Consider the following 19,676-nt stretch of genomic DNA (forward strand, 5'->3'; position numbering starts at 1 on the left):
CTTTAATGAGCTTTTAAACAACAATACAGGAAGGCTAGTATATATATTTTTTTCTTTTATAATTATACTCTTAGATATTTTAGTTAATAAAAATCTGTCCCCTACATATATGAAATGCATAATGCACGAATACGATCTGAAAGCAGCTGACTTCAGGCTTCAGGTGACCAGAAGACGTACGTCAAGCGCGCGCACGCGCCGCTCAACATCGCCTCACAGCTGATGCGCGGTGACGTCACTAAAACAAAGCCATGCGCGCTCGGCGGAGCGCGAGACCGAGACTGACAGCGGAACAGAACGAAGTTGTTCGGCGAAGGTATCGTACTGACAGGCAGTTCACGGACACGGCAAGGTGCGCCTGGGGTCCCTGCGCGACTCCACGGTGTTACGCGAGTCGATTCCGTCGTCAGTGTTGCCCTCGCTAGCCCGGTCAGTCATTACGCAGTCATCCTTAGGATGCCATTCATATCCAAGGACTGGCGTAGTCCGGGCGAGGAATGGGTGAAGACCGTCGAGGGTTGGGAGAAGAAGAAGATCCTCGAGTGCGCCAACAATAAAACCCTCTCACTTCTTCTACGGTGAGTCGGCGGTTTCTCTCTCTATCTTTATATCATTTCTCTTTTGCTTCTTTCTCTCTTTCTCTCTTGCCGTTCTTTGTTCGTTTCGCGGCCTATGATTCCTCGATGCGCGGCACAGCTGTTACTCCGGCGTTTACATCGATCCGACTGACAGCTCCGTTTGTTTACATGCGAGCGCGAGAATTCTCGCACTGACTGACCGACTCGATTTGCTACACAGATTATTGCATTGATCCAAGACGAGGAGTGTATAAATATGACGAATATTGTTATTCGCAATGATCAAACTTGTACCAGAATCGAGATTTTTTTTGTGACTTGCTAAACGCATTCCGACTGTTCTCCCGTTCGTTCAGACTGCACCAGCCTTATCATTAATGAATGCTGATATCTTTAACGATAGTACAATTAATTAGATAATCGCGAATATAACATGTATGTCAGAATCGAACGAAATATGTAAATGCCATCATTATATCGATATATATTTTTTTTAATTAATTAATTTATTTATTTATATTCGATATTTTACGATATTTTAATTACTTCTATCCTAATTTATATCTTCGATATCACAAAGATGACGAATAATATTCTTACGGCGAGTCGATCCTCGTTCATCTTCCGGCACGACCCATGGGTGATACCATGTTCCTCGAATAGCTCACGCGATTCGTAATTCAGGTGATTTTCAACATCGCGTGCGAAATGATGCGTAATGTCATTTAAATTGATCTACAATAACGTAATAGGTGTAATAATGCGTGTAATAATAATAATATGCGATGCAAAAAAATTGTTTGTTCTTTCCATTTGTCATGAAAGCAACATCGTTAGAAATGTATATATCTTATAAAACACGAGTCGAGTCGATTCAAAGTTTTTGATTCATTTTGAACTGATTCTATGTGGTTGGAGTGAATATCAAAATAAAATAGTATTGGAAGATAATCGCTAAATATAAAATCGCTGCCTTGAGGGTGAATGAAAAATGCAGGAAAGTGTAACAAAGATAGTAATAATAGCATGACAAGCCTATTGTATATCACAGTTGCCTCTATAATCATTGTTCATTATGTTATATTATGGTTCTTGAGATTGACATGATTGAGGCTCGAATTGATAGTTCATTGATGCTTCGACACGGTTTGTGGGTGGTACCATTTCTACAATAACATCACGTTAATGTGAACATGATATTTCTCTCTCTTTCTCTCTCTCTTTTTTATTAAATTATATAAATTATTAAAATATATTACTAAAAAAAAAGGAAAAGTGTCGATACTGTTTAATTCAAAGGCAAAAGGTGAGTAATTTCACTGACATTAGCTGTATTTGACATTTCCAATTTGTGATAGAAATAAATATGGAAACCTGTTTCTCTTTAAAGTACTGTAGATTGTGTTACTTCGACGTATAAAAAATCATGCACGTTCAAAGGTTCAGTCGTATCGAAATCTATTCACGTGCGTTTAGATTTTTATCGACGCGGTCGACCTGAACGCTTTACGTTCGAAAATCGCGAGAATAATATCAAATAGTTATACATGTAAGGCAAAAAGAGAAAATCTACATTTTTTTCTTTTTTCAATCTACTCTATCGCGTGAATAACATGCATTTTGCGTCTTATTTTGTTTCTTCGATTTTTTCTAAGAATGAGAAAATTAAATGTGGCGTAAATGTAACTTTTAAAAATATATCTCTCTCCTTCAATTAGGAAATATTGAGTTTTAACATTTATTAAAACCTTTATAATAGAAATCGATTAACAGATACTCTTGCGACTTTTTAAAAAGAATGCATTTCTATGCATTATTATAAATTGTGTCCAACAATACAATTATTTGTTTTTTTATTATTTTTTTAAGTTCTAGTGGGATTTTAGAATTTCGGAGATTAAGTTATAGGACTCTCGCAATTAATTCTCGAAATATCGGAAAGTATCGGGAATTTATTGGCGGTTTGCGCGTCCTCGGGATGACCGCCAGTCGTGCATCGCGATTTCTTCGACCGGATATTGAGCCCATTGTGCTCGTTGCACCAGTTGTGTTTGTGGCCGTGACAGACTTAGATAATTAGAATTGCGGTGCATCAAGTTGACGAGCGCGCTGTCAAAGAACATATAGCGCGATTCTTTGTCTCCGCACATGCGCTTCGCTGCTCACGCACATGCATTTGTAAACAGCTGTATCGCGTAAACATACTCCCTCGCGCGCGACTTATTACGCCTCGTAAATATTCTTTGCCGCTGGCGAATGATCACCAAGCATGATCTTATTAAGAGCAATACAATAAAGATTTGTTTGCCACTTTAAAAAAATTCTATCTGTAAATTCAGCATTTTTAATTCAGAGAATAATGCAAAAATAACTTTCTATATCTGAGGCATGACTGATTTTTAAATCGCATTTGATTAAAAATTTTCTCTTCTCTGAAAGACGAAAGATCTAATTATCCGTTTTATATCGGATTTATAGTAGCATACAGCATATTAATCGCATATTAATTCGCAATGCGAATTTGATAATTGCTTTCACACTAGCTTTAGAGACAATATCTCGCCTAAAATAAAATTATTTCTTTATTTCAAACTTGATAATTAGTCTACTGCGAGTTCAATCGATATACGCAGCAATTGACATTTAATTGCAACTCCAAATGATCGATAATTATTATATAACGCGTGTGCGACACATAAAAGATTAATTTGCGGAAAGTGTGCAAAAAATTAACAGTTACGTAGTTTCTCTGCAGATAACGCATCATACGAATATATGCATTCAAATAAGAAAATAATTAGATAAAAATACAAGTAACTTATTAGAAAAAATATACGTCTATTAAAAAAAAATGTGATATCTAATTACTCTCTTCAATATCTCACTTTATCGTATTTTAGATGATTACAAAGTATGTATTTATTTATATATTTTTATTGCATTTTATATCTATTTATGTAAGTATCATAAAAATATCATCTATTTATTTATTCGCATATCTCTCATATAATTATTTTTATTCATTAATTTAATAAATGCAATGTGCGAAACGGACTTCTACACGAAACTGTATTAGTTATATATTATATTGCGTGTTTATTCCATTAAGATTGCCGCCAGAAACTGGCGAGCACTTAACGTTTCTCGCCGCGTTATTTGAAGTATTTATTTTTCAAACCGTGCAAATCTTGCACTGCGTGCCCCTTGCGTTTCTAATTAACAGTGCGTGCGTGCGTGCATCCGGATTTTTTGCGGACATAAAAATCTCGAACATCTGTACATATATGCAATACGCAACATGCTTTCATAATTTTTTATTAGCACACAGTACGTTATATTTTAGATTTTAGATATTCCTGAAAGCCATATACATTCGAACATATTGAATATTTTTGCTTTATCATTTTATTTATTTTTAAAATAAATATATAAAATATATATTTATATTTATTAAATATAATAAACATATTGTGTGTATCTGTGTACGTAATATATTTCGCGGTGTTACGGTATGAAAATTACGCACAATAATATTTAATCGCAAATTTTCTTAGCAAATATATAGGGTTTACCATCTAAAAACTACTTGGTAGCAGACACATATTTAAGAACGCGCGTGATAAAAAGAAATATTGCAATTTTGTTACAAAACATATCTAAAAATTCACATCGCAATTCAGCGCGTGTGCTCCATATTTTTAATTTTTTTGCGGGGATATGCTTTGCATACTCAATAAATAAAAATATTTTTATCTGGCTTTGAAATATTTGCATTTTTTACGAAATTATATAGACATCATATACAAAACTCTCGTGTTGCCACATACGAAAGTTTCATCAGGGCGCTCAACTTCTTGTTGCGCTTTCTCGAACACGTCGAATGAAAATGACTCATTTATTCCTTTCTTTCACGCTGGATGAAGACGAGTTAACGCAAGAATCTAAGCTAACAGAGTTCCTCGAAAGCTTGGATTGGAAATATCGCTAGTAAATAAAAATTTATATTGGGAAAGTTATATTATGTTTGCGTTCACGTTATATTTTCGTTTATAATTCGCTAAACAAAATCAGATTTTAATGTAAAGGATATTAATTTTATAAACGAGAAAGAGATGTATAATTACTCATCTCTTATTTTTAATATATAATAATGCCTATAGATTTTTTAATTTATTGTTCTTTTTTATCATAGACTTATTGTTAGCGTGTCTTTTTATTTATAGATCTTTGGACAAGTCTTGAAGATAATTTTTCTGTGATAAAAGTTTATTTATAAGGATACTATCTTCTTCAATAACTTATGATATTTAATATTTTGATAACTAATAATAAGTCTTAATGTTTCGAATAAAATAAAGTTTCAAGTCAAAATAACGCTTTAGTCGTAAAAAAAAAATCAATTTGCAAAGAATCTTTATTTTCAATCGTTTAATCGCGATAAATTTCAGACTATATTTGCAAATTTCGTAATAAAATTGATTTTATTAAAAGTTAAAATAATTTTTTTTTTAAATAGAATATCACACATGTACTTACATTTCGTTTCGTGTAAAGCACGTTGCAAAAATCATGAGACATTTGCCGTTGACAGAACCGTGAATCTCTGTATTCGCGGGGGAGATCCTTTTTTGCGTCGAGATTAGGCATTCTTGAGCGGACCAGGATAAATTCTCAAAATGGGAAAATACTGGCGCAAGTCTTGCCGAGACGGAAGTGGGTCGTGACCTAGCTAGTAACGTGACCTGCACCAATTCTGCAATACTGTTCACAGTGCTGTACCTACCGCAGCCTTGGCAAATTCGGTTAGACAGCGCAACCTTGGCAAATTCGGTTAGACAGCTCAGCCTTTTCATGTGTTTAGATCTACGGCGAAGCTGTCGACGGCGATACATCTATTTTGTTCTTCTGTGATAACTGGCTAAGAAAACTCGGAATGCGATACAGCACAGAAAAAGTGTATTTTTTATTTTATCTTACATTTTTAATATTTTCGCGCTTAATAAAAGATTAATCTGCCCATTATCGAAATTAGTACGTTTTGCCTAATTAAGCGATACAAGCATTTACAAACACGCTTCCTATAAATACGACTTAATTTGCAAGACAATTTTTATTTGAAAAAAAAAAAATGTAAGATTTTTATCTTTATATTTTAAATAAAAAAAAATTCTATCAATTATGTTGTATGCAAAATCACATAAATATACTGATATTAGAAAAGATATCCTAAACACACACGAAAGAAAATATAAAATTCTACAAATATTATATTTTATATATTCTAATATACGTTTTTGAAAGTATGAAGGGGCGTGTTTATGAAGGGACTCTGTTAACCAGAATTCTTAACATCGAATAACATAATCACACACAAAAAAATAGAAAACTAATTTTACTTATCTATTTTATTTTTATTGTACATATGAGAGTGTAAAAAGTTGTGAAACGAGCCGCTCCTTCTGTCTAAAAACTCATGAGAAAGATATTTTATTAAATTAAAAAGCATATGCATAAAAAAATATCTGCGATCGGAGTCGACCTCGTTGTTGAAGATTAATAAATTTCTTTTTTGCCGTTATATATTATCGCGCTGCGCGTATACACGTACGTAATGATCTTGATACAGTTAGATAAAATGACTGGAAAATATGGATTGTTGCATGAGGAAGGATTTAAAAGCCGTTTTTCTCCGTTTTCCTCATTTCTCGTTAGGTTTTAACATACGCTCGATGCGCCCACCCGCACCATTATTTCGACGATTCAACCTTATGTACTCATCCTACGCGAGTTTTCCTAGCCTGGACGGGATTAGCCGCACCACGAAAGGGTCAGTGAACCCAGTGATAGAAGTAAAAGTTTCGTGTTCCGACCGATCTCTCTATATTCGCATTAATTATTCGCGCGTCTCGTGCGATATGCGACCATGCTGTGTTGCACTGTATTTAGTTTCGTGCGGTATTATGAAAAAAATCTCATGAAAAAAATCACCGTTATATTCGCCTTTATCATCCAACTTACATACGAGGTTGGTTTGACTCGCGAATGTTCGTCACGAAATACTACATTGTTTACCTGAAAAGAAATGTTGAGTATAACGAAATTTGAATATAATAGAATTATTATATATCTTGAAATAAAATATTGAGTTAAAAATATGTATATATTAAAATAAAATAAAATAAAAGTCTAATAAATTTTTGATCTATTAAATATCTACTATTTAAATAATATTATATAAATATTTTAAAGATATTTTTTTAATGAATTCTATAGACAAATTTATTGATATTAAACTCGGACATAAACTTAAATATGATACTCTGCGCGATATGACATCAAATTATATTATACATTTCGATATAGTATAACATGTTTATCCTTTTATCTTCAAGCCATAAAACATTGGCTTGACATTGAGTATTCTAGTCAAGGTATCGATATTGAACATTGCCGGGAGATTTTCTGCTTTTTTTTACCGAGTTCTTTATTCGTCGCACGCGTGCCTGCATATGCGTGTCTGCAACTGGTCTGTCGTAATAAACACAAACAGTTACATAATCCTACAAACTAATGGTATGAGATATCTTCCCGCCCCTCTTTTCTCTCTGCTTCTCATCGCATCATATAAGCTTACTGACATAAGGTCTCCTAGGGCGATTCGATAACCTTAGACGCTTCGATGAGCCGCGATGAGTGATTCGAAAGGACGTATCTCGATCGATATGTTAAAATCGAGAATGTTTTTTCACATCCATTCTTGTTCAGGCAGAAAAATCACAAATATATGTCGCATGCGAGGCTGCACGTGCGAATGTATGCGCGAGTTAATGTACAAGGTCATTGTTGAGTCCCTATAATAGAATGTTTGTCGTCATTAGTTGGATGGGCAGAATCATAAGTGCAATGAGAGGGAAGTGCAACAAAGTTGTACTACGTTTCAGATGTGTCCACAAAAAATTGTTTTGGAGATATATTATGTGAGACACTTGACTTTAAAATCTATAAGAATTGGAAACGATACAATGATAAGCCTATTAGACTTAACGTTGGCTAAAAGTTCTTGACGTAACGAGTCGAGATAGTCAGTTTAATATCAATTGTGCGTTTCTCTTTAGAATTGATAAAAAAAATAATAACTTCCTCTTTTCATCAAAAAAAATTTTTACCACAAATGAATCTAGAGAAGATATCTGATATCTCGCAAAATTTAATTCAGATTTGATATGATACTTATCAGATTCCTAAATCTCTTCGAGATATCTGCAATTTGTGGATCGAAAAATTTCAAAGATCTGGACAGAATCGCGTTTACATATGCAAGAGTTTTTATAGCTCATGCACGAGTAATTGCGTAGAAGAAATCGGAAAGCATTATATTCAGTAAAATTCGTTTCTATCTTTATATCCTTTTTAATGGATTTATAAACGACAGAATTTTAATAAGTATCGATTGCTCGGATGCTTCGAAACTTGTAATTAAAATTAGCGAGAGATGGCCGCGTTTCGAATCTCGATAATACTACTTGTGTAAATTAATCTGCGACGTTTTAAAAGCGAAGAATAAATCTTGTGTATATTAGCTCGAACTCCTTACTTATAAATAGAATTCATTGCAATCTGGTAACAGTTAAATAATCGATGTCGCGTCTATTATGAGACTATGGAGTCATCCCGCAGCTCACGATAATACTTGTATCTGTTTTCTATTGCGATTTTATGCAATTCTCTGATGCATTTTTTCGCTTCCTCCTTTCTTCTTATGCGTCATGACTAAAATGAAAGAGTTATCCTCGATGAAAGTGGTTGTTAGTGTGTACTTGCGACGTGTGTCTGTCTTGATTATGATCGGTGTGTTATAAAATGATTATGGCCTCTGTTAAAAGTACCACTGTCGAGACGGATTTGTCGTGGTCTGTTTAACTGATTATACCGTGGATACACCTACGCATGTTTTTTCTCTTTATTTTTTGTCATGCCAATCCGATAATAATATCAATAATTCACGATAACTTTTATCGAATATATAAACTGTTATCAATTTTTTTACGCAATGGATTCAAACTAAAAGTACGTTATTTGTTGTACATAAAAATAATATAATTATTTTTTTATCTGATGTAAATGTTTTTTATATTACTAAAAAATCACTACTAAAAAACCATGCATAATTGTCATGCCCGAATAAAAATAGTCAGAAAATGTTGATTTCTTTTTAAAAATATCTAGAATTAATATTATTAAAGATTGATAATTATTAGAGATTAATTACTACATATTATGTTATGATTTTACTAGAAATCAAAAATATTTTAATATAATATTTTTACATATACTTTACGTAGTTTTTCTATTGCTTTCCATTGGACCAAATTTTGTCTAAAAAAAAAAAACAATAAAAAAATTAGTGTAAATCCCACGAAATTGTTTTGTGAACAGTATTAGCTACCAGCTTTCCATAGTCGAACCTAAGGTAACTTTGCGCGAGATGAAGCAGCCACAAGTCCGTTCAAACCGGTCGCGGTGTATTATACCATAATTGGGATCGTATATTAGTGCCTCTAGCGTCCTGCAGAAAGTATCTACACGTGTACTTCTATCCAACATAAAGCAAATCATAAATTTAATTTAAGGAACTGACCGAACGAGCTATATATTTAGAAATATTTACATTTATACATACTCGATATTATGTTCATAGCCTCCTTAATGTTTAAAAAGAAAAACTAGGAGATATGTTATAGAATATAATATATATAAAAAAATATATCAACGAAAAACAGAGATTAATACTAAAAAGCTACTGTTTTTACATTTACTTAAAAATTGTGTGATTGAATTGAATATAAAAAGAAAAGAATTTTTACATTTTTTTATGCTTATGCTTTACTTATAAAATATTAACAAACCGTCATTTTTATAATATGCATGTAAGATGTAATCGAATTTTCGTCACATATTATGTAATATAGTAATATATAATACATAATTAAAGTAAAAGAAAAATTGTAACAATGTAAAACATTGTGTATATAGCTATATATGTAACTTGTTTTTTTATAACTGGAAACATTCTGTTTACATTTCTTTTCTTTTTAATAAATATAATTTTCTGAAATCTTAATAAATTTTATGATATGTTACATTTAAAGCATACCTATTTCATATCATTTTCTTTTCTTACAGCGGTGAGAAAGATGCCGGCGACAAAAAAGAAAAAGATAAGAAGAAAGGTGAGTAGTGTATTGAAACTTGTTTATTTTACACTGATCTTTTTTAGTTATAATTATAAATTTATAATTATAAATTTATCACAAATTTTTCTCTTTGTATTTTCTCTTTGTATATTTTGTTTAAGATTGTTATCAGATTCGAGCTGGCTATCAATATCAAGCACATTGATCAAGTAATTTTGACGATGTAGAATTGTAGAACATTAAGAAGGAGGGAGGCTTCCTTCTGAAGAAGGAAAAGCATAAACTTAGTAAAATAGCGCTAATTCAGGAAAAACCCTGACTGACAAACGTTTTTTTTTAATTTCAGAAAACGCCGTCCAACCACATTGTCACATCACACTGAAGTGCACACGCGAGGTGAGTGACTCCTTCCGGCCCGGTCTTAATTTAGATTCAACCTTGTGCAAGAGGAAAGAGACTGAGATTTGCTCGATAGAGACATGTTAAGTGCGGCGAGAAAGAAACAAAAAAAAACGAAAAGAGACATCAGTAACAAACTGTCGACAGCTCTTGCATCTCCTATACTTAGACATCTTAGTGAGCGGGATCGTTATCCGTTCCTAAATTTACAGATTGCCGGCTTCAATGGCCTGAGTGATGCCTTGAAGAGACTGGATTTCCTGTCCGCGGTACACGATTGCCGTCGATTTAATTACATCGTTCGTCTTCTGGATCTTCTGGTCAGTCACAGAATGGGTGGTCTCAGTGGATGTGCTCAGAGGGTACTCTTCAACATGCTCGAAGAAGTAGCCCTGGAAGGTAAAAAGATTTCATTATCTCATCTTTAGATAAATTCATCGCGAAAATTGCTTGGCGATTCCGCAGATACACTTTCCTGAAAGAGAAGGACAAATGCTGCTCATGCTAAACTGATCTCTGCTTGAATTATTTGCAGTATCACTGTCGCAACAACAGACGGGAAGACTGCGGCGCCTTATAGAAAGAGTTCGGGCTTTCAGCGCTGGTTGCTGTTGGGGCGGCAGGCCCTTGGGTTCCGTTATCCTATGGGAAAAGCATAAGGCAGCCTTAGAGAGAATCTTGCAAATCGCCTCATCTATAACCATCACTCAGGTATATAATGTATTTAAAAGTTAGCAAAACGATTTAACACTTACAAGGTAATTCAGAATCGTAACGAACGAGTCATTGCAGCCGGATGAGCAACAGCAACCTCAGTGGTCGGACCTGCCACCCGAGTGCCGGCGAGAGGTCCTCCTACGCCTAAGCGATCCGCGAGATATCGAAGCCTCGTCCGAGGCCTGCGAATATCTCGCTGTTTTGGCGCAAGAGCAGAGAATTTGGCGCGAGCTCGCCCAATATCACTTTACGCCACAGCAAATCGCTACCACTACACAAAACAATCCTGGGAAAGACTGGAAGACTATATTCACTATCGCCCGAAGGTTATTATACATTTTTCTATACGAGGATGCTGCAAATATAAATTCAATATTTTAGAAATTTATGATGGTTATTGCATTTCGTCTGTATTTGTCTGTTTTATCCAGGTCGTTTGGATTGCGAGAGGAGTATGCTGAAATGATACAGTTATGTCGTAATTGTCGTTGCTTGTTTTGGCGATCACTGGGTCATCCTTGTATCGCGGATCAAGATCCGGCTTTTCAAGAAAAATTGGCGGATGTCGATCAAGCGTCCCTCCACGTACCAATTCCTCCGCAGACCTTCCTAAAATTCTTCTCGCTGTGAAAGCTTTCGCAATACGATTGTATTGTAAGAATGCGCGGAATGTATGCAGAGTGTATGTACAAAAAAAAAACGGAAGCGGTAATGTAACTGCTATTGTGAATGCTTGAGAGAAAGAAAGAGATTCAAATGTTACCTTTTGAAAAATATATTTAACTCGAGATCCTCTCTTAATACGTGCTATATGGATCCGAAAAATAGAGATCGATACTTTAACAAATAGAGATCTTGCTTTAACAAATATTTTTAATTGGAGGCCTATATTTTTGTCTGCTTCATGAATGTTTGAAGAACTGACAAACCGCCCAGATCCAGAAAAATACAAACGCGTTATCCAATATATAGATATCTTTTAAAGTTTACTTGCTCCATTAATAGTAATTCATTCAGTTTTTCGTTAAAAAAAAAATCAATTCTATACTCTTTCTGGCTACATAACTAATATTTTTTTGCTATTACTGATTTCTACTTTCTCAAGTTCATTTTGTATCTTGATTGAGTGATTGGTATTTTCTCAATCTGTCAATGGAATCTCCGGTGTAATATAAGATTCTCGATTTGCTTTTCTTTGCTTCGAGATTCTTATGGTGTCGATACGCATTTTAAGAATGATAAGGGAAGGTTTGTCCATTGCCCTTCGAGTTATGGTTGTAGAAAATAGACACTAGTCGTATAATGTTGTTTGCGGTAAGAAAAAAAGTCGTCACGCGCGTCTGTTCAAGAAAATCGCATAAGGATTTTATCGATTTACGCTGACAAGCTTTCAGTGTTCGAAGCGGATAACGACGTGTGATTTTGCGGTAGCATTCTTTGAGATCCATTGATTTTCGCTGATAACATCAGCGAATAATTAGTTGATAGTATCAGTCTGTCTTTATCGATTTAAATGATATTTATTATGCTAATCAAATGTATTTCGAAACACATACGTTTGACATATTGCATCGCGAAAGACTTTCTCCATCTTAACACAAGCGTTATTTGAAAGAGGTTCAATTCTAATTAAAACAGAAATTTAATTTTCTCATAGTTACATTATCGTGCAAATTATAAGAATATTTAAAAATTAGATTATTTTTTCTATAAAATATCAATGAAGACAATCGAGTCTTTTCGAAGAATATTCTCTTCTTCCGTCGTTACAAAATCATTTTGCCGACAATGCGCACGAAAAATTGAAAAAAGCCGTTGTATCGTACGTAAACGCGTATTTAAAATACAATGCATATTCAGCGATGCAACGGAGAGAAACACAGCTTATATTTCTTAGACGATCATATTTTTGGTACTATTTATAGCTCTATTGCATTTTGGATTTGCATTTAGATTATTAAGCAATGTGAATTTTTATTTTTGTATATTGTGCGCGCGTCGATTTTTATTTTACCATAATGTATAGACTTCACTATTTTTGTGCAATATTCTTATGTATTGTATTCTTTCCATATCTTTTTTTTTTATTTTGTAGCATTATATTACGATACAATAATTAATTGTATTAAACGCGTTAATTGTAATAAAATATTCGCAATTTTCGGCCAAGCTATTAATAGAAAGGTCCCTGAGATCTTCGCTAATCGTAAAAAGATATCGTGAGTCTCAAGAGAATAATTCGACAGTAGTTTGGATGTTGTGATGAAGATGTACATTAAGTAACTTACAAAGTACAAAATGTAATCATCATTATCAATTGCGATCGCAAATAAATCGCGAAGTCCTGTCGTCGCCTATACAGGGTGTCGTAGTTGAAGCAATACAGAGATAACATATATTTGAATTTTCGCATTCTATGTTTCTTTTGGAAAAGATTCTATATTTATACACATTATTTATCGCATGAATTTGTGCGCATATATATTCGTTCAATTGTAACGATAATGTGGATTTCTAAAAAAGGACCTAAGTTACGATATGATATATAAGAAAAAAGGAGAAATTATATTATTACTAAATCGGAGAACGGAAAATTATACTGCCAAAGCGGATGCTATTGCATTTACACGAATCGATACGTCGTTTGTGTAAATTTCCGTATAGCGATGAGACGTTTTTTTGATATTTGCTGTTTTATTATTAGCAAAAACTTAAATTTACTGCATGACTTAAATATACTAACCTAGTCACTAAAGACAGAATGACCAAAATCGCGATTTGAGCGCAGCATTAATGTCTAATAAGCTCGATTTGAGAAAATTCTGGCAGCTCACAACACTGTGTATATTAATTCAACGAACTGGTCTCTGTAAGATATATATAAAGCGATCCTATGATCAGAATTATTTTACTTACATAAGCAGATGTGTAGAATGGTGTTGTGCAAAATGCTTCAAAATAAACTTTATTTAAATATATATATATATACACATGATAATTATTGGTGAAATTATTATTTTTACAGTATATAATGAGTATTTTTTAATTATGATATTTATTAAAAATATCTTTAATAAATATTATTTTTTAATGAAAAATTTTCTCATCTAAAAAAAAATGAAATGGATATTAAAATTATTTTTAATGATTATAATATTCAATTGACAATATTTTATTTAAAAAAATATAATAATTACCGATTTGACGCAACGTGTTTCTCTTATTGTTAATATTGAACTCAAAATTAATTTTTAGTCTAATATTAAAAGAAACACGTGTAGAGCCTATTCATGCGTGCATATATCGATGAATATGTAATTAAAACAAATTACTTAATAAGCTTTCTTTTATGAAGAATATATTCCGAATAATACATGATATATATTGTTTACAATATATTCTTCATAAAAAATGGCTTATTAAATATTTTTCGTATTAATATGTACATAAGAATCATAGCAGCCGTCTTTTCAATCTGCCTCGACGATAATATCGGACATATCCGGTAATGAGTGAATCTTTAACGTTTTCTCATTCGCAAGATGTAACAGAGATATAAAAGAAATCGGCACACTCAATGCCTCGATATTATTTTTTGTTAATAATTTTGGTAACATCTTGTAAATATCATTAAACTGTTTGCTATTTTTCATCGTGCTCGCTTCGGAGTTTTCCGCCTCGTTAATATTTATTAAATCATCGTTGTTATTCGTACACAATTTCCATATGGCTTTTTTCAATTGTCGCATATCGATCTTCTTTGCCTTTAGGCAGTACGCAATGGATATTTTATTAGCTAATTTTGGCGCGGCGACCAGATTATCGCCGATAAAGTTTTGGCTACCTAACACAATAGCATCGTCTTCGAAGTTACAATCGTCTCTACCTCCTTCTTCATAATCATCGTTATTTGTATCCGGACAATATTCTAATGTATCATTTGGATTGTTGTAATCATATCTCTCGTTGTCTGACACATCCACGGCGTTGTTACCATCCTCTTTTCCATCGTTTTGCGACTTTAAAATCAGTCTTGGATTCAAGTACAGTTTTATCATTTGCGTAATATCGTAATGCACATCTTCCGGTAATATTAAGTCCTCGATGTTCCATTCCGTTTTCGTGGTCTTGGCTTGTAATTTATTAGAATGGCTTAGCGCAAACTTTGCATCGATTACATCGCAATTCTCTTCATACAACAGTTCGATTTGTCTTTTCTTTCGTAGTGGAGCTTGCATGCAAGTTCCTACTACTTTGCTGCTACCGACAATGTCAGTGGAAGGTCTTACAAAATTTCGAAACTTCCAATGAGATGGGCCGGCCCAATGCAAATTCATGTTCGGCTGAAGGAAAGAATATTCGAATGTGTTTGTCTCTGATATCTGAACGTTGCGCACGTCCAGAATATTCTCGCTATGCCGTTTCGCTGCCTCTTGGTAACATTGGTAAACATTATTATCAGTGTGCTGGAAGTCAAAGTAATTCATTGGTTCAGGCAATGGATTGTTATCATCATCAGGATCCACACTCGCATCTAGATCGAAATGGAATCGATTACTCTCATTATGTTCGACTTCTTCGGCCGGATTTTTTTCTGGCTCATCTTCCACAGACCAGTTAAGAAACTCAAAGTTCGAATATGCACTAGTCTCAAGATTCGAGAAGTCATCGATTGTCGGTATATTGTATTTTATATCTGAACTCTTTGATAATCTGGATTTATTCTCTATAACGTCAACGAACACATCGTTATATAGATGCTGATAAGAGCCGGAATTTGCATGATGCGGTAGTATGGCTTGATACAACATGTCACTAGTTTGCAAATCTCCTTCACCTATCATCATTGACATAGGTTTTTGGATTTCGATATTGCCTCTTAGAGCCTCTACAGTGCTAAAAATCTTTTGCTTGACTTTATTTTTCTTTTTTTGCACTATTATACTTTTTTCTGTATTTTCTGCGTTTTCCCTAAACTCCTCCGCATCTCGCTCCATATCATCCGCTTGTTTATCCAATCCGCCCACTATTTTAAGAATCTCGGTATGCACGCTATCTACACGGAATCCGTAGATCTTAGTACTCACATCCAGGGATGTACTAGCCACTTGCAGATTTGACATATTGACATCCTGTTTCTTTATCATATATATCATAAAATCAATCATTTCTAAACTAAACGCATTCTTAATGTTAATCTTGTTCTCGGCATTTAGTTTTATGCATTGACTTATGCTCTCGGCCATCTGAGGTGCCGGGATATTCGCTAAGAATCCCAGACCAAGAGAATGTCTCTTATTACTGGATGTATTGGTAGATAATGGCGTTGTTGTAGAAATCTCACGTCGACGAGCAATACGTTCCGCTTCATCATCGTTCACCGAGAGATCAGTCGTGGCTGGATTTTGAAAGGAAACAGACTTTCTTCGCAATAAAGAAGTCGGTGAATTTTGGAGCACAGTCTCCAGCCTCTTGTTTATTATAGATTTACGAAACTCCATGTTGTTATATAAAATTTAACTTAATGGACTGGTACTTTATGTATCTTTTTTCAAATCGACTGTTGCATTCCTGAAAAAAAGTAAGCACACATTTATTCCAGTATAATAAAATATATCTTATATTATACATATAATATATTTCTAGTTTCTGTCTAATTCTATTTTTTCTGTAATACAAATCATATATAAAAATTGTAACTACAAAATAATAAAAATTATTTCTTTAATTTAATTATATATATATATATATATATATATATATATATATATATATATATTTTATCCTTAGGAAAATTATTCAATTATATCATATATTTTATCAATATATACTTTTAATAGTAAAAGTTTCCGACATAAGTGGCAAGCCATACAAAATTCATTCGGTATTCAATGTATGTTAAATCATAATAATTTTTATTTCCAAATGATCTCATATCAATAATATAATCGTTAAAAAGATAGTTTTTTTTTAATAATATCCCTGAAAAATTATGCTCCATTTTTGGAATTATATAGTTAGATATAAAATGACTATATCGATAATGAAAAATATTTTTATTCTAAAATGGAATACATGTCCGTGTTAAGTTTATCATACACATGTAAATATTACTTACTCCCCACTATTTATAGCAATGAAATTATTTGCTATCCTTTCGAGATCGCCTCTAATCATCCGTAATAAAGTATAATAACGCTGCAGTTCCTCGTGAGTTTTTTGCAGGACTTCTAATGTGTGTTTACTATCCTGGGAAGGCATCAGGTATTTTACGATATATATGTGTAAGATATTTAAACATTTGTATTAATATACTATAATCGACTACGTTTCTCTTTATAACTTGTCCACCACTTGCTATTTGTTACTATCATAAAAGAAACAGAAAAACAATATCAACAACAAAAACTGTCCAATAATAAACCGAATAAGATAATTCAAATATTTTATGAAACGGTTAAAACAAACGTCACCGCGTGTTCCTAAAGTCAATAGATCTGGGCCATTGAGTACAGTTTGTTTGAAAACCTACTCGTGAAGTGGAGTAGCTTATGATTGACCAATCAAAACAAAAATTCCTTTGCTCTGATTGGCTAATCAATCGCATTTTGAACGTCAGATTCCAAGATATTTTCGCATCTAGATATTCATGCATCATCAGGAACTATCTCTTTTGTATTTGCACTCTTTTCTTCGCTCTTTCTCTCTTTAGTACTCATATTCATCTCATCTCGAATGCAAAAGATTCTAAACAATGCGAGCAAAACATAAAAAAACAAAGATCTGTAATTTGGCATTGATAAAAAATTTAAGAAAGAGAAGATTAAGAGAAAAACAATTTTTACGATATTAAATACATAATGTAAGTATAAATATTAGAATTTAATATTGATTTAATTTTCTTTAATTTTCACATAACACACACATACGCATACAAATTCCAAAATAAAATTAGCGGGAGTTTCGTTTGCGGTTTTTCTGTGTATGCATAGATGTTTGAGATTACTTTGTTAATTGTTTCATCGATAAACGTTTCTTTTACAAAATAATTGGTGACAATATATAATAAATATTATTCTAACTATAAAAAAATATAGTTTTCATATTCATCATCTGAGAGATTAAATGTCGAATTCACATAGATGTACTTTATTTCAACGAAATGTCTGATAAAAAATTAGTAAATCGCATTGTTGCCTTCAGTAAAGAGGAATATGATGATTATCCAAAATCTCTTTCATCAGAAAAAGAATGGCCTGGTATCAATGTTAATGCTGGTAAGGATGTAATATAATGAAATATTTATGTAGCTAGGATTTGCCTGAACATAAGTTTTTTAATAAATTTGTCATTTCAGATTCACGAATGACATTAAACATACCAATGCTCATTATGGAATTATATCGATTAGTACCTTATAAGGAAGGCCGTTATGTACATTTTCATCCGTTTAATATGCCTTATATTAAAGTACGTAAAATTGAGCTAGTTGGAATTGTTACAAATGTTAAGCGCAATGTCAATAATTTGTTTCTAACAAGTAAGGCACACAAAAGACATAATAAATGATAAATTTAATAATGAACCAGAAGAGATATCTAAACTTCTATAATTTTATTGCAGTTGAGGATGGAACAGGAGTGGTAGAGATTAATTACAAATTAGAACAATATCTGTTTCTATTAAAACAACGACAGGAGATTGATGAAAAGTACAGGAACCAAGCTGAAAATTTAAGAGAAACAAAAATAGTCAAAAATTGTCCAAAGAAATTTCCTGAAATACGTCCAGAATTCACCTATCCATGTAATACACCCTTACAAGATATAGCTGTAAGTTTGAGAGCAATTATGTATATGAATGCAGGTCATCAAATAACTAGTTTTCATGTATATAAAGAATTATTTCATGCATTTCAATTATTTTTATTTTTATATTGTTGATTATTAATAGGACCTATACTATTGAAATGAAGTACAATAGAAAAGCATATTACTAGAAAGATTATTGTTGCAATTGTATAAATATATATATATATATAGTACAATAATTATTTTTAATAGATCTTGGAGAACAAATGGTGGTTGGAAACGAACAGTGGTCTATTGGGTAAAGAAATCCAACCTTTTGATTATGTTTATGTTATTGGATATCCTTGTTTTGATACAAAATTTCAAAAGATACCGGAAGAGATTACAACAGAATTTATTGAACATGCAAAACTGACTGTGTTTGCACTATCTGTCACATGTATTTCTGAGGAGATTTACAATAAAAAATTATCTACATGGATAAGCAACACTATTCGCCAAAGATACAAGGAGATAGAAAAAAAATGTACAGTGCAAAAAAATAATTAAAATCTGAAAGAGAATTGTACTATCTTTAGTGATACATTATAAGCATTATATAAATACAAGGTTGCACATATTGTACATTATAGAGTTATGGATCTATATAAATTTTGTTCAATACAATAATATTATTCAATTCAATAGAATTATATCAACTTTAATTCCTATTACAAATCAGATGTTTTTCAGCAATATTTTCTGCACTTTATTTTTTTCCTTTTTCTTCCAAAACTCGAATATTATATTTGCATTTATTTCATTCCATACCTCGACAAATTTATTGTTACAGACAAACAAATATATCCAAGTAATGAGCATAAAACATAATTTATAGACTGATAAATACATCTAGCGCTGTCCTTTCTTAACAACTGCCGGTTATCTAACTCGGCTCTCTCTCTCTTTTTTTCTTTCTTTCTTCTTAGGGTTCTTGC

The 19,676-nt window shown here is 32.7% G+C and overlaps 3 protein-coding genes across 9 annotated transcripts; 2 read left to right on the forward strand and 1 right to left on the reverse strand.

The window, feature by feature from the left end:
• The first annotated feature begins 247 nt into the window (after positions 1–247).
• LOC126853699 (F-box only protein 32) lies at positions 248–13,866 on the forward strand. The gene is made up of 7 exons (XM_050599697.1): positions 248–578; positions 9,762–9,808; positions 10,119–10,168; positions 10,384–10,570; positions 10,707–10,882; positions 10,964–11,214; positions 11,320–13,866. Exons 1-7 carry the CDS (start codon positions 457–459, stop codon positions 11,516–11,518), a joined length of 1,032 nt encoding a protein of 343 aa, XP_050455654.1. The 5' UTR covers positions 248–456; the 3' UTR covers positions 11,519–13,866.
• On the reverse strand, positions 13,405–17,143 carry LOC126853652 (condensin complex subunit 2). The gene is made up of 2 exons (XM_050599555.1): positions 17,007–17,143; positions 13,405–16,459 (listed from the first exon to the last, which is right to left on the reverse strand). The coding sequence occupies exon 2, from the start codon at positions 16,387–16,389 to the stop codon at positions 14,359–14,361; it is 2,031 nt and encodes a 676-aa protein (XP_050455512.1). The 5' UTR covers positions 16,390–16,459; positions 17,007–17,143; the 3' UTR covers positions 13,405–14,358.
• LOC126853720 (uncharacterized) lies at positions 17,033–19,675 on the forward strand. Of its 7 annotated transcripts, none has more exons than XM_050599736.1 (5): positions 17,033–17,172; positions 18,092–18,165; positions 18,246–18,428; positions 18,512–18,720; positions 18,952–19,673. In XM_050599736.1, exons 3-5 carry the CDS (start codon positions 18,254–18,256, stop codon positions 19,246–19,248), a joined length of 681 nt encoding a protein of 226 aa, XP_050455693.1. In that variant the 5' UTR covers positions 17,033–17,172; positions 18,092–18,165; positions 18,246–18,253; the 3' UTR covers positions 19,249–19,673. The 7 variants fall into 7 exon arrangements, with proteins under 7 accessions (XP_050455693.1, XP_050455690.1, XP_050455694.1 ...); XM_050599733.1 differs by lacking the exon at positions 17,033–17,172 and adding an exon at positions 17,569–17,750 and having other exon boundaries at positions 18,031–18,165; positions 18,952–19,674; XM_050599737.1 differs by lacking the exon at positions 17,033–17,172 and adding an exon at positions 17,570–17,750 and having other exon boundaries at positions 18,092–18,168; positions 18,244–18,428; positions 18,952–19,675.
• Position 19,676: the final 1 nt, after the last annotated feature.

This window comes from Cataglyphis hispanica, chromosome 12 (assembly GCF_021464435.1).
Source record: "Cataglyphis hispanica isolate Lineage 1 chromosome 12, ULB_Chis1_1.0, whole genome shotgun sequence".
Lineage (NCBI taxonomy): Eukaryota > Metazoa > Arthropoda > Insecta > Hymenoptera > Formicidae > Cataglyphis > Cataglyphis hispanica.